The sequence below is a fragment of the Nicotiana sylvestris genome, chromosome 11 (genome assembly GCF_000393655.2).
Source record: "Nicotiana sylvestris chromosome 11, ASM39365v2, whole genome shotgun sequence".
Taxonomy (NCBI): domain Eukaryota; kingdom Viridiplantae; phylum Streptophyta; class Magnoliopsida; order Solanales; family Solanaceae; genus Nicotiana; species Nicotiana sylvestris.
The window spans coordinates 8,019,314-8,033,477 of NC_091067.1; the positions used below are offsets into that span (position 1 = coordinate 8,019,314).

At 40.7% G+C, this 14,164-nt stretch overlaps 1 protein-coding gene and 1 pseudogene across 1 annotated transcript; both read left to right on the top strand.

The window, feature by feature from the left end:
* The first annotated feature begins 10,728 nt into the window (after positions 1–10,728).
* LOC138880707 (uncharacterized) lies at positions 10,729–11,604 on the top strand. Its single transcript, XM_070160881.1, has one exon. The coding sequence runs from the start codon at positions 10,729–10,731 to the stop codon at positions 11,602–11,604; it is 876 nt and encodes a 291-aa protein (XP_070016982.1).
* A 765-nt stretch (positions 11,605–12,369) lies between these two features.
* On the top strand, positions 12,370–13,742 carry LOC138880708 (uncharacterized; annotated as a pseudogene).
* The last annotated feature ends 422 nt before the right edge of the window (positions 13,743–14,164 follow it).

The following is a 14,164-nucleotide window of genomic DNA, read 5'->3' on the forward strand; positions in this document are numbered from 1 at the left end:
AAGTGGGGGAGAAGATATTCACGGCATAACCTACACAGCTTCCAACAAGGTTTCTAAAGTAACAATTACACACGGGAAACGGGTACGACAGGTTTTAGAAAATGAAAGTATTTAATTCGATGATGCAGATACCGAAGGAGTGATAACCCCACATAATGACGCACTGGTAATATCTTTACTTGTACATGATACTAATGTAAAACGAGTTTTGATTGATCCAGGGAGTTCCGTAAATATTATACTACTAAGGGTATTACGTGAAATGCAAGCTGAAGACAAAATGATACCCAAGGCGCATACCTTGTCAGGCTTCGACAATTCAAGTGTGGTAACAAAAGTAGAGGTAATTCTAACAACTTTTGCTGCAGGTGTTGTTAAAGAAACTAAATTTCAGGTAGTTGATATGGAAATGGCCTACAATATGATTATGGGGAGGCCTTGGATCCATGATATGGATGTTGTTCCATCAACTCTACATCAAGTTATTAAATCTCCATCACCGTGGGGGATTTGTCAAATTCGAGGGGATCAGCAAATAGCCAGGAGTATCAACGCTGTAACAGATACGAGCACCGTAAACAAAGAAAAATAGCAATTACAGGAAACAATTGAAGGTGCTAGCAATCAAACCTCAACTGAGCAAGAGAAAACAGATTTAGACTCGAGACCTAATACAATTCAAGAACCTAAGGAGAATGAAAATATCAAACAACCATCGAAGAACTCGAGGTTGTGATATTATTTGAGCATTGGCCTGAACGGAAAGTTTATGTTGGAGCTAATATAAACTCAAACATGCGAGGTATGTTAATTGAATTTCTAAAATCTAACGTGGACTGTTTTGCTTGGTCCCATGCTGACATGATAGGGATACCACTGGATGTGTTGACTCACAAATTAAACGAAGACCCATCCTTTACACCAATAAAGCAAAAGAAAAGAAAGCAAGGAGCTTTCAAAAACCAGGTAATTCAAGATGAGGTCCAAAAGCTATTAAAAATTGGGTCAATCCGCAAGGTAAAGTACCCTAATTGGTTAGCCAACATAGTTGTTGTACCTAAGAAAAATGGTAAGTGGCGAGTCTGTGTAGATTATACAGATCTTAATAAAGCATGTCCAAAAGATTCTTTTCCTTTACCACATATAGATCAATTAATTGATGCAACTGCAGGACATGAAATTTTAAGTTTTTTAGATGCATATTCAGGGTACAACCAAATTAAAATGGACCCTAGTGATGAAGAAAAAACTTCTTTCATCACAGACAATGGGACTTACTGTTATAAAGTAATGCCCTTTGGTCTCAAAAATGTTGGGGCAACCTATCAAAGGTTGGTCACCAAAATGTTCCAAGAAAATTTAGGGAAGACAATGGAGGTATATATAGACGATATGCTCGTCAAAACCCAGCAGTCTCATGAACATATTTCTCATCTATCTGTTATATTTGAAATTTTGCGAAAATTTATTATGAAACTCAACCCAGAAAAATGTGCATTTGGAGTTGCATCAGGTAAGTTTTTGGGTTTTCTTGTTTCTAACCATGGTATTGAGGTAAATCCTTCTCAGATCAAAGCAATAGAAGAAATCCCTGATATCCTTACTAATAAAAAGGAAGTTCAAAGATTAACGGAAAGAATTGAAGCTTTGGGGAGATTTATTTCCAAATCCTCAGAAAAGTGTTTTACGTTTTTCTCTGCACTCAAAAAGCAAGATCATTTTGAATGGAATGAAGATTGTCAACAAGCCTTTAGAAATTTGAAAACTTATTTGTCAAAACCACCGTTATTGGCAAAACCAAAGGTGGGAGAAAAGCTTCTCATCTATCTGGTTGTATCTGAAGTTGCGGTAAGTATTGTTTTAGTCCGTGAGGACCAAGGTAAACAATCTCCTATTTATTATGTAAGTAAGTCCTTATTAGATGCTGAGACACGATACCCACAGCTAGAAAAGTTAGCAGTAGCTTTGATCATGGCATCTAGAAAATTAAGACTTTATTTTCAATGTCATCCCATTATTATAGTTACTGCTTTTCCGCTTCGAAATATTTTGCATAAACACGAACTGTCAGGAAGATTAGCAAAATGGGATATAGAACTAAGTGAATACAAAATCATTTATCAACCCATGACCGCTATAAAATCTCAAGTACTAGCTGATTTCGTGGCTGATTTTAGTCAGGGGATGCATTTAGAAGTGGAAAAAGAATTACAAGTTTTTAATGGTGCAAACCCGGGGACTTGGGTTTTATTCACTGATGGTTCATCTAATATAAAAGGAGCAGGTCTGGGTATAGTTCTCATACCACCTACGGGTGAAATTATTAGGCAAGCAATAAAATGTCATTCTATAACTAACAATGAAGCAGAGTACGAAGCTGTAATTGCAGGTTTGGAATTGGCAAGAGAACTCGGCATAACACAAATTATAATCAAGAGTGATTCTCAACTCGTGGTCAATCAAATGTTGGGGACTTATACAGCCAGGGAAACTCGAATGCAAGAATATCTCGAAAAGGTACGGGAACTAATTAAGCAATTCCAAACTTGGAAGGTAATGCAGATCCCAAGAGATGAGAATATGGAGGCAGATGCTTTAGCTAATCTCGCATCTGCGGCTGACGTAGCAAACGACGCAAATGCTTCAGTCATACATTTATTTCATTCCGTTCTCGAACCTAATAAGAATGAGGTAAATTTTAATCATCTAACATGGGATTGGAGAAACGAAATTATTGCTTTTTTACAGTACGAAACCGTGCCTATTGACAAAGGGAAGGCTCACGCGCTTCGCAAAAAAGCCGCCCAATATTGTTTGTATTAAGGAAATCTTTATCGAAAGATGTTCAGTGGACCACTAGCACGGTGTCTCGGACCCTCTCAAACAAAATATATGATGAGGGAAGTGCACGAAGGACATTGTGGAAATCACGCAGGGGGAAGGTCGCTGGTAAGAACATTGATTCGAGCAGGATATTATTGGCCTAAGATGGAAGACGAGGCAAACAGTTTCGTGTCCAAATGTGATAAATGTCAAAGATACGGCAATAATATGCACAGACCAGCTGAGTTACTACACCCTGTTATAACCCCGTGGCCCTTTATGAAATGGGGAATGGATATCGTAGGTCCACTTCCACAAGCAAAAAGTCAGGTAAAGTTTCTACTTGTACTCACAGATTATTTCACTAAATGGGTAGAAGCAGGAGCATTTAAACAGGTACGAGAGAAGGAAGTTAAAGACTTTATATGGCGAAATATAATATGCCGTTTTGGAGCACCAAAGGAGATCGTGTGTGACAATGGACCACAATTCATAGGAGCTCAAATCACAGAATTTCTTCAAAGTTGGCAAATTAAAAGGATAACGTCTACGCCATACCATCCAGTGGGTAATGGACAAGCGGAATCCACTAACAAAGTCATTATCAACAACTTGAAGAAGAGGTTACAAGATTCAAAAGGTAATTGGCCTGAGGTATTACCTGGAGTATTATGGGCTTATCGTACAACGACAAAAACAAGCACTGGAGAAACACCATTTTCAATGGTTTATGGTGTAGAAGCCTTAATTCCAGTTGAAATAGGTGAACCAAGCACACGGTACGTTCGGGCAACGGAGGAATCTAACGATGAAGAGATGCGGGTCAACCTTGATTTGCTTGAAGGAAGAAGAGAAGCTGTATTGATAAGAATGGCAGCACAAAAGCAAGTAATTGAACGATATTACAATAGGAAAGCACGCCTCAGATTTTTCAAAATTGGGGACTTCGTGATTAAAAAGGTGTTCCAATCTGCAAAGGCTGCTAATTCAGGAAAGCTAAGTCCAACGTGGAAAGGACCATACAGAGTTCGTGACATTGCGGGAAAAGGAGCATACGAGTTGGAGACAATGGACGGCAAAGTTTTACCCTCACATTGGAATGCCGTCCATTAAAAGAGATATTACTTCTGAGAAAGAACCCACGGTCAGGTATCGCCATGTTAAAAAATTTCTTTTGAATTATTAATGTTTTACTAACGATTTTAGATGCTAGGCAAAAACCCTAACTCGTGCCAAATGATGAGTCACGACCTGCAAGGCAAAATGGAGTATTCTAAAATTCCTAGCCCTGGATTACAATTAATCTAATGGAAATACACATGAGTTAGGCAGTCTTCATCTATAATCGCACCTCCGAGTCTCGTATATTTTTCAATTTCAGGAAAAGGACCAAATTGAAAGAAATAAACAAGTGCTCGAGGCTTCATACTTCACCGCTCAAACACTTGGGGGACTACATATTATACACAGATATGTGTAGAAAAACAGATACGAATATCTAACAAAAGTCAGCCACAAAGAGGCAAGTGTTGAGAAAAAGTTACGAAGTCTTCAGCATTTATCATCGTGTTCAACAAACACAAGACATTCATCATAATGTTTTTCCTATGAGAACAACAGAGTCATCTCTCAAACTCATAAACGAAGTCACCTCTCAAACTCTTCATATAAAGATAGGGTCATGACTATGTACTGAAACAGGTTATGAAGAAAAACCTTGTTTATTTTATATTATGTAAAAATCTGTTACAAGAAAAACAGTTACGAGGAAGTTATAGATGTATTTTAATACATGTAATAGTCAAAAAACTTGTTAAAGTTCATGAATAAAAACTTGTCAAAGTTGTTTCATACAAAACATGTGTATTCCTATTTCTTTCATCGTATTATAACACCATTGTGAAGTTGAGACGTCTTCTTCATTAAGTGTCGATAAAATAAAAGGGCCCTCTTTTATAAACCTCATGTTAATAAGTCATGAGAAGAATCATAAAGCATTTTCAAAGGATAAAAATGCTAAACTATTCTATAAGTCCTAAATAAGTAAGGAAAAGGCAACAATAGAACACATTGAAGTACTAACAAAACTTCTTAATATAATTAAAAAGACTAAGTAGAAACTTAGTCAATAAAAGTTTATACAAGTGCCCTATTATGATAACTGGGACTTTCACCAAAAATCCCTTAAAAACTAAGGGATAAAACCATCATCCAATTGAAGGGGTTAGCACATCAGAAGTTGCAATATTAATTTTACTTTCAGCCACAGGCACGGTGGCAACTTCTGAAGAAGCAGCAACAGGAACGGTTTCAGCTGAGCTTGAAATGTTAGGATCAACGAGGGAAGCAAGAGTCATGGAAGCTTCAACTTCCACAGACTGAGTCATAGAAGTTTCACCCTCTGAAGCTGGAATTGCAACACTTTCAACTTCAACTGCCATAGCAACGGCTTCTTCATTTAAAGGTTCTTCAGCCACGGGAGCTTCAATTGACGGAGAGGGAAAGTCAAGTGGTTGTTGGGTTCTATCAATGGTCTCTAAAACTTTGGCCAACTCTAAGTTTAAATCAAAGTTTTCTTGACTGGCCTCTATTAAAGCATCACGACGAGAGTTTAGAAAAGCCCAACTCACCTCTATGTTAAAATTCTCCTCAAGAAGTTCATACTCCCTTTCCCACATAGCAAGATCATTCTTTAACACTTGATTTTCAGCTAAAGAGGATTCAAAGGATGCTTCAAGGGAGGCATGAGAACTCTCTAAGGTACGTACCTTATCAGAAGAGATTTTTAAATCAGCTTGAGCTTGAGTCAAGCTTTGCACTAACTCCCCTGCATACTCTTCTTTCTTGGCCAAGAGTACCTTAAGTTCTCTGATCTCTTCACTACAATTTGATAGTTGTTCTGAAAATGAACACTCAAGGCGCTCCTTATCTTTCTCAAATTGGCTTGAAGAAGCCTTGGCAACTGCTAGCTCAGAAGTCAGACCTCGCTTTTGTTGCTCTAGGAGATTTCTACTCTCTAGCAATTCTTCTATAGTTCCCTGAGCATTCTCAAACTGCTCTTTCCAATTGGCTGCTTCTAACTGTGCTCCCCTGGCTATTTCCTCAGCCTCGTGGATAGACTTTTCAGACTCACGGGCTTTCTTTTCTAGAAGGGAAATTCTTCCCATCAATTCTGTACCAATGATGTTAGCCTGTAGTGACAATTCATAGAAATAAGAATTTTTTTTAAAAAAAGAAACTTGTTAGTAAGTGAAGGAAGAATACCTTCAAAGTAGAATGAACAATGTCATTCATCAAAGTTAAGCAGCTATGGTTGTCCATCTTCTTCTTCTTCTCAATATCTCCAATCAAAGGCCTAAGCCAGTCATCTGCTCCACCAGACTTCCTTAAAAGGCTGTTGTTAGCAAAAACTTCAAGCGTAACGCTCCTCATAGCCAAGCTTCTGCTACTAGAACCCTCCTCTGCATATTGAACAGAGGAAGGGGGAGTTATAGAAGGAAGAGTGGTAGAAGAAGTGAAAATAACAGGAGTCATAGGACTCGAAGCAGGTAAGGGAGCAGAAGTAGGTAAAGAAGCAGGAGAAGAAGGAATGGGAACAGAGGAAGAAAGAGGAACTTCATCTAAAACTGGACCTAGTTCTCCACTTTCAAAACCACCAACGAAGAGACGATGAATAGATTCGTTGGTGTCCCTCGGAATGGTTTCATCTTCAGAGGGAATGTGAACAGGTTCAGTAAGAGAGGCACAGACAGGGGTAACTTCAACTTCATTCTCAGAAACTATGCGTCTCCTGGCTCTTGGTCTAGCTATCAAAGAGGTGTTTTCGTCTTCATCGTCCTCAGAATCTTCTTCTACAACTTTCCTCTTTGACAGCCTAGCTTGAGTTCTCTCCACAGAAAGAGAAGTACCAGAAGAGGCTCGAAGGGCAGTAGCCACTTCGGTTGTCATTCCTCGAATAGCAAATCCTGACAAAAAGAAGGATTTTAAAAAAAGAAGTAAAAATAAAGGACTTGTCATACGAAAAATGATAAAGAGATGCATACCGTGAGTTTTCACTTTCCAACCATGTAAATTGGAAATGGATTTCCACGTTCTCGCCTCCATAGGCACGACTTTCATGATTAAATCTACCCAACCACGGAAATTAGGAACGGGTTCCACATCTCCCATGGTTTCTATAGAAAAGCAAAAAAGGATGAAATTAGAAAAGAAGTTGAAATTCTTAAGAGGTAAGAACGGTAAGTAAAAAAAAACTTACGCGCAAAGTTCCACTTCTCAGGGAAGGGGATATTTGTTTCACCCACCAAATCAACTGTGCATACCGCAACATAACGAGTGTACCACCCGCGGTCCTTGTCATCTTTAGGGCTTACTAAGACCCTTTTACTTCTTACAGTTAGAGTAAAAACTCCATTGCGAAATAACTTGGGGTGGTAAAGATGAATAAGGTGGGGAAAGGAAAAATCAACATCGGCTTTAACAAATAAATACCTCAAACAAGCCACTGTTCTCCATACAAGGGGACCAATTTGTCCCAAACAAATTTTGAAAAAACGACAGAAATCAAGTATGACTGGGTCAATAGCAAGAATAAATCGCAAAGTGAAGGGGTAAGTATAAACAAAAGAAAATCCAATCCTAAAATAAGATATTCTTTGATTTGGATTAGGGATTACTTTACGAAAATCACTTCTCCAGTTGCAATCTTTTCGAACAATAGAAACCAAAGGTTCAGTGATTAAAGAAGGGAAAGTGTCAGCTTTCTCTAAATTGACAACTTGCTCACGAAGAGATTTCCTATCATTCTCAAAAGATAGGTCGTTGGGTACTATTTCCTCAACTAAAGGCTCTTGAAGAGGCTCAGGAAGTTCTTTACCTTTAGAGGAAGATTTCTTAGTGATAGAACCTCTAGAAATAGTACCGGAGCTAGAGAAGGCATGACAGAACCAGAGGCACCACCACGAACGGATCCTAGGCTACGAAGCCTGCCACCTCTTCCTCTTCTATGTCTTACAGGGGCATTGGGGAAGCTATCAAGAATTGGGATTCTTTTAGGGTAAGGATTCGGAGATGCCATTGCAGAGAAAAGAATGAACTCAAGGAGAAAGGAGTAGAAATAAAGAGTAAAGGATCTATTAAGGGTTTATGAACAAAAGGACAAAGGGAAAAAGGATATATATGTATATAATAGCAACCGTCAAACAAAGAAGTGTAATGATGGAAAGCCTATAATAAAGGCAACTATCGCTTCGTGAATATAAGCGATGAATAAACCTTGGAAAAAGGCTGCAGAATTACAAAACCAATTGGAAGGTAACACGTGTGCAGAGCATTAAATAGAAAAGACAACTAGGGCATTAGTACTGTCATAGCATTGATTACAGCAAAAAATTCCCTTTTTGTGAAGGTCCACTTCCCAAATATTTAATGGATAAATAAATGGAAAGTGGGGGGACTATCTGTATTGGGAAAAAACTGAGTCTGAATATTGAAGATGACGTGTCATGACACGTGGACTGGTCAAAACGCAATAAATAGCCAAGAGGCACGGGCGACAACAGATAGGGGGAAAAGAAAGCAACATAGGTGTGGATCGTTACTAAAGTAGGTACGAGTCTCGTACCTATTCGAGTCGTTTAAAGATCAAAGATCAGAAGAAGTTGAAGATACGAATCTGATGACATAAAAGAGTTTAAATACAGTATTAAATGTCAAATACGTTAGAGAATCTGAATTAAATAGAAATGATTGTGTAACGTTTCTTTTAAATATCATTTATTGCTCATAATTACCTCGTTAAGACAAAGGCATTATATCTTCTCCTAGAATCAACTATGAGAGGGGAAAGACTCAACATCTGTAAGGACACAAAATACGATTGAGATCTTACTGAAATACAAAACTATTTACTGCTTTACCGTCATTCTCAAAAATATTTTAATTTTGTCTCCTGATTATTAGTAACCCAAATTTCTTTCTAGCTTTGACCAAAGACTCAGATTTTTGGTTAAACAGCAACGAAAATGAAAATGAATATATTATGGGAGCGGGCTGCACGCCGCAACGAAAATAAAAATGAATATATTATGGGATCGGATTACACGCCGCAACGAAAATTATTTGAAATAATAAATGGTTATGACTGTGGAGTTGGCCTCTACTGTTGAAATGGTGCCTCTGTTTAAATTCTATTCTTGTTTTCCTATTATTGTTATTATTATTATCGTGTAAAGGTTATTGTAAGTGACTCGGCTTAGCCTCGTCACTACTTCGTTGAGGTTAGGCTCGATACTTACCAGTACATGGGGTCGGTTGTACTGATACTACACACTGCACTTTATTGTGCAGATACTGGAGTTGGGTGCATATTAGACTTGTTCGGATTCAGCTATTCAGAGGAGAATTGAGGTATAGCTGCATGGCATTCGTAGTTCTGAAGTCTCCTTCCATTTTATCATAGTTGTGTATTTCTTTCAACCAGCTTTATTTTCATTCAGACCTTTATTTGTATTATTCTGGTAGCTCGTACACAAATTCCACTAAGCCGTCAATAATGAAACACACCCACAGCCCACACAATTTGTATATTGTATTAGCTAGGTTCTCTCTCTCCTCCCTAACATCTCTCTGCTATCTGCTCCTAATGCCTCTTTCCATTTCACCGGCGGCAACCACCAGACCAGGTAAGCTCCCTCCCCTCTCCCCTCCACCAGACCAGGTAAGCTCTCCCCTCCCCTCCCCCTCCCCTACCCCACCTTTGTCTTCTTTTACTCTTTTTCTCTCTCATGTTTTCTTCTTGTTGTTGTTCTCCCCCCTAAATTCACTTGCTCTCCGGATTCTCACTTACAATCCTACAATCCTCCATCATCACCATCGGCGCCGGCACTGCAACAGCCTCATCCGTCATCTTCATTTCCCTCAGTTGAATCTCAAGCTTATTCTTGTATATGTTATATACGTTGTGTTAATTTATTTTTTTGACTTTATTATGTTCTGTTTAGGGTTCTTCTTTTGACAGGTTTATTTATTTATTTATTATTTAATTTAATAAAAAAAATCAAAATCAATTTAAGGTTTTATTACAACCTTCTTGCGCTCCTTTGCTAAGGGTGGGGCCTCACCAATAGTAGCGGTGACAACCCCTCCTTTGTTTCTATTCGTGGTGTTTTGTGCGTATTTCAGGTTAGGGACTCTGGCTATTAGCGGTGAGCGGGACGTGCGTGTGCAAACATAAGGAACAACCCCGGCAAGGGTCAACGAGGAGCAGTGGAAGTTGGACGCGAACGTGCTAGGTGGACGCAACATCGTTGTATATACCAAGACAATTCCCAGATTCCACTTGCGGGAGTTGGTACCTCCTGTTTTTCTTTTCCCCTTTATTGTGTTAGATAAATTGTTGCAATCTTAGTTCCTATTAGTTTTTTCACACTATTAGTGCGCTTATAGTCGTAGCCTATCTTTGTCTAGCATGGTTTATTGCCTTGTGTGTGTTAGTGGTTTTACCGTAGTTTACTGTAGGTGTAGTGGTTGTGGTCTGGGATGGTCGAGTGAGGTCATGCCTCGGGGGGAGTGGGGAGTGGGGCAGGAGGCAGGGCATGGGTTACGAGGTGGGTCGGGAGGCAAGGGAGGTAAAAGAAATAAGGGTGTCTATGGTTAAGAATCGGGTCATAGAATGTATGTTCATTGACGGGTAAGTCTATAGAGTTGGCAAAGATTCTCCAGAAGAGAAGGTTCAATATAGCGTGTGTCCAGGAGACTAGGTGGGTAGGGTTGAGGGTGAAGGATGCAGATGGGTATAAACTTTGGTACTCAGGAGCCTAGATAGGTAAGAATAGAGTGGGTATCTTGGTGGATAGGGAACTTAGAGAGTTTGTGGTTGAGGTTAGACGAGTGAATGATAGATTGATGGTTATTAAGTTGGTGGTTGGAGAGTATACCCAAAACGTCGTTAGCGCCTACGCGGGCCTAGATGAGGAGGTTAAACAACATTTCTGGGAGGGGTTAGATGAGATTGTGCGCCAAGTTCCGCCTGCTGAGAAGCTATTCATAGGAGGGGATTTCAATGGTCATATTGGGGCGTCCGCAGGTGGCTATGGTGAGGTGCATGGAGGCTTTGGTTTTGGGGAGAGGAACGGAGGAGGTACCTCGCTCTTGGACTTTGCTAACGCTTTTGGGTTGGTGATTGCGAACTCTTGCTTTCCGAAGAGGAAAGAGCATTTGGTTACTTTTCAAAATGCGGTAGCAATGACTCAGATTGACTATCTCCTCCTCAGGAAGTGTGACAGCGAGTTGTGCAAGGACTACAAGGTGATTTCGAGTGAGACACTCACGACGCAGCATAGACTCTTGGTGTTAGACATTGGTATTAGGATAGAGAGAAGGAAAAGGATAGCTCGGAGAAAACCAAGAATCAGGTGGGGAGACTTGACTAAGGATAAAGCCCAAGAGTTGGAGTGCCCGTTATCGGCTATGGGAGATTGGAGGTGCAGTGGGGACGCGAACACTATGTGGTCAGTGACAGCAGACTGCATAAGGGAGTCTGCAAGAGAGGTGTTAGGGGTTTCGACTGGTGTCTTTGGTGGGCACAAAGGAGACTGGTGGTGGAATAAAGTGGTCCAAGGTAAAGTGGAAGCGAAGAAGGCAGCATACCTGAAGTTAGTGGGGAGCATAAGTGAGGAGGAGAGGCGAGTGTGCATGGAGAGATATAAGGTAGCTAGGAAGGAAGCTAAATTGGTGGTCACGGAGGCTAAGAATGCGGCTTATAGTCGTATGTACGAGTAACTGGGGGGAAAAGGCGGGAAGAAGAAGTTATTCTGGCTGGCCAAGTTGAGAGAGAGGAAGGCTCGAGATTTGGACCAAGTGAGATGCATTAAAGACGAAGATGGTAGAGTACTGGTGGAGGATGCCCAGATTAAGTGGAGATGGAAGACTTACTTTCATAAACTTCTAAATGAAAAAGGGGATCGTGATATTGTGCTAGGCGAATTGGAGCATTCCGAGAGTTATCGTGAGTTCGGGCTCTACAGGTTTATTGAGGTCGAGGAGGTCGTGGGAGCTATGCATAAGATGAGTAGGGACAGAGCGACCGGTCCAGACGAGATTCCGGTGGAATTTTGGAAGTGTGTAGGGAGAGCAGGTGTGGAGTGGTTAACTGGGTTTTTTAATGTTATTTTTAAGGCGAAGAGGATGTTGGGTGAGTCGAGGTGGAGTACGGAGGTTCCATTGTATAAGAACAAAGGTGATATCCAGAGTTGTAACAACTATAGGGGTATAAAATTATTGAGTCATACCATGAAAGTATGGGAGAGGGTGGTTGAAGCGAGGGTGAGGATGATAGTGTCTGTATCCGACAACCAGTTCGGGTTCATGCCGGGTCGCTCTACCATAGAAGCTATACACCTTGTTAGGAGGTTGGTGGAACTATACAGAAATAGAAAGAATGATCTGCATATGGTGTTTATTGACCTAGAGAAAGCGTATGACAAGGTTCTTAGAGAAGTTCTCTAGAGATGCTTGGAGGCAAAAGATGTGTCGGTTCCTTATATTATGGCAATTAAGGACATGTATGATGGGGCTAAGGCTCGGGTTAGGACAGTAAGAGGTGACTCTGAGCATTTTCCGGTTATAATGGGGTTACACCAAGGCTCTGCCCTCAGTCCGTTCTTATTCGCCCTGGTGATGGATGCGATAACAAACCATATACAAGGGGAGGTGCCATGGTGCATGCTATTCGCCGATGACATAGTTCTGATTGATGAGTCATGAGCCGATGTTAACGAGAGATTGGAAGTCTGGAGACAGACTTTTGAGTTTAAGGGTTTCAATCTAAGTAGAACGAAGACGGAATACCTCGAGTGTAAGTTCAGCGCTGAGCCGGGGGAAGTGGACGTAGATGTGAGGCTTGAGTCACAGGTTATCCCAAGTAGAGGCAGCTTCAAGTACCTTGGTTCGATTATCCACGGGGGAGGGGAGATCGACGAGGATGTCACACACCGTATTGGGGTAGGATGGATGAAGTGGAGGTTAGCATCTGGATTCTTGTGTGACAAGAGAGTGCCAACGCTACTTAAAGGTAAGTTCTATAAAACGGTGGTTAGACCGGCCATGTTGTATGGGGCTGAATGTTGGCCTGTTAAGAACTCGCATATCCAAAAGATGAAAGTAGCAGAAATGAGGATGTTGAGGTAGATGTGCGGGCACACCAGGATGGAGAAGATTAGGAATGATGATATTCGAGAGAAAGTGTACGTGGCCCCCATTGATGACAAGATGCGGGAAGCAAGGCTTAGATGGTTCAGGCAAGTACAGAGGAGAAGCCCAGATGCTCCAATAAGGAGGTGCGAGTGGCTGGTTGTGGAAGTCATGAGAAGAGGTAGAGGGCGGCCTAAGAAGTATTGGGGAGAGGTGAGCATGCAGGATATGGCGAGGCTTCAGATTTCCGAGGACATGACACTTGATAGGAAGTTGTGGAGGTCGAGTATTACGGTTGTAGGCTAGAAGGCAGTTGAGTCTTGCGTTACTTTGTACCTTTGTGAGCCTGGTATGGTAGGGTTTTGTCTAAGATAGCTAGGGGCAATGTCGTGTCTTACTATTTTCTATTTTTTGACGCATGATCCATTTACTAGCCATCGTTTTTGCTTTGCACTTTTCTGCATTTTATGTTCCTATGTTTCCTATGATCTCCGTGGTGAATCTAATATTCTCTCCTTTTTTCTTTTTTATCTTGAGCCGAGGGTCTTTCGGAAACAGTCTCTCTACCCCTTCGGGGTAGGGGTAAGGTCTGCGTACACATTACCCTCCCCAGACCCCCACCTATGGGATTTTACTGGGTTGTTGTTGTTGTTGTTGTTGTTGTAGCTCGTACACTTGTGACACCAGTTCTGGAATGGCTTTTAGACATCGCTAGTATTATGGATTAATTGTGTTATATCAGAATTTACTTCCGCATTGTTTCTTTGATATTAACTTAAATTTTAAAATTGTTAAAAACGGTTAATATTATTCTAACGTTGGCTTGCCTAGCAAGTAAAATGTTAGGCGTCATCACGGTTCTAAAGGTGGGAATTTTGGGTCGTGACAAGTTGGTATCATAGCACTAGGTTACATAGGTCTCATGAGTCACGAGCAAGCTTAATAGAGTTTGAAGGATCGGTACGGAGACGTCTGTACGTATCTTGTAGAGGCTATGGATTTTAGGAACAATTTCACTTCTATTCTACTCTGTCGTTCGAATTTATTCTATCACTGATGATTGAACTCCTCTATTCTTGTTCTCTCGCCAATCTCGACAACACACAATGCGTCTACAACATGACAAGAAATGGAGCCCCCAGTGACAGTT

Excerpts from the sequence above, each read along its gene's own strand:
- LOC138880707 (XM_070160881.1), top strand. The coding sequence starts at position 10,729 with ATGGTTATTAAGTTGGTGGTTGGAGAGTATACCCAAAACGTCGTTAGC.